Here is a 389-nt window from a genome sequence, read left to right on the forward strand (position 1 = left end):
ACAAAGCTCCCTCAAATTGCAAAAGGTTTACGTGCACATTCATTGAGAGAATCCAACAGCAAGTAAGATGGAAAGAAGTTCATTTGAGAAGGAAGCATTAGCAAGGGCTTCTGGTTTTGATAGCGTTACCCCCTGCAGCTACTCTGGCTTTTATTACTAGGAATTAAATTTTCATGTGCCATAAATCCATATGCTATTTGTGCTGTTTTACACCTATATAAAAACTCTTTCTTCTCGTCAACATGTTCAGATGGTTTGATAAAACCAAGTACTCCAAGATCATAGATTTTGTTTGTTTTACCTTTCTTCCTTGCTTTGACAGCTTCTTCCCATAATCTCAGTGTCTCTCCCTTACACTTTCTACTTGCCCTAACACTTCAAAACCCTCT

General features: G+C 38.0%; 1 protein-coding gene across 1 annotated transcript in view; it reads right to left on the reverse strand.

Moving 5' to 3' along the window:
- Window positions 1-389, reverse strand: part of VEZF1 (vascular endothelial zinc finger 1) — a 27,385-nt gene that overhangs the window by 7,918 nt on the left and 19,078 nt on the right. The window contains exon 6 of the mRNA XM_019510946.1: window positions 302-350. Coding sequence (XP_019366491.1) covers window positions 302-350 — 49 coding nt within the window. The remainder of the gene's footprint in view (window positions 1-301; window positions 351-389) is intronic.

The sequence above is a fragment of the Gavialis gangeticus genome, unplaced genomic scaffold (assembly GCF_001723915.1).
Source record: "Gavialis gangeticus isolate Ggan-Ray unplaced genomic scaffold, GavGan_comp1, whole genome shotgun sequence".
Classification (NCBI taxonomy): Eukaryota; Metazoa; Chordata; order Crocodylia; family Gavialidae; genus Gavialis; species Gavialis gangeticus.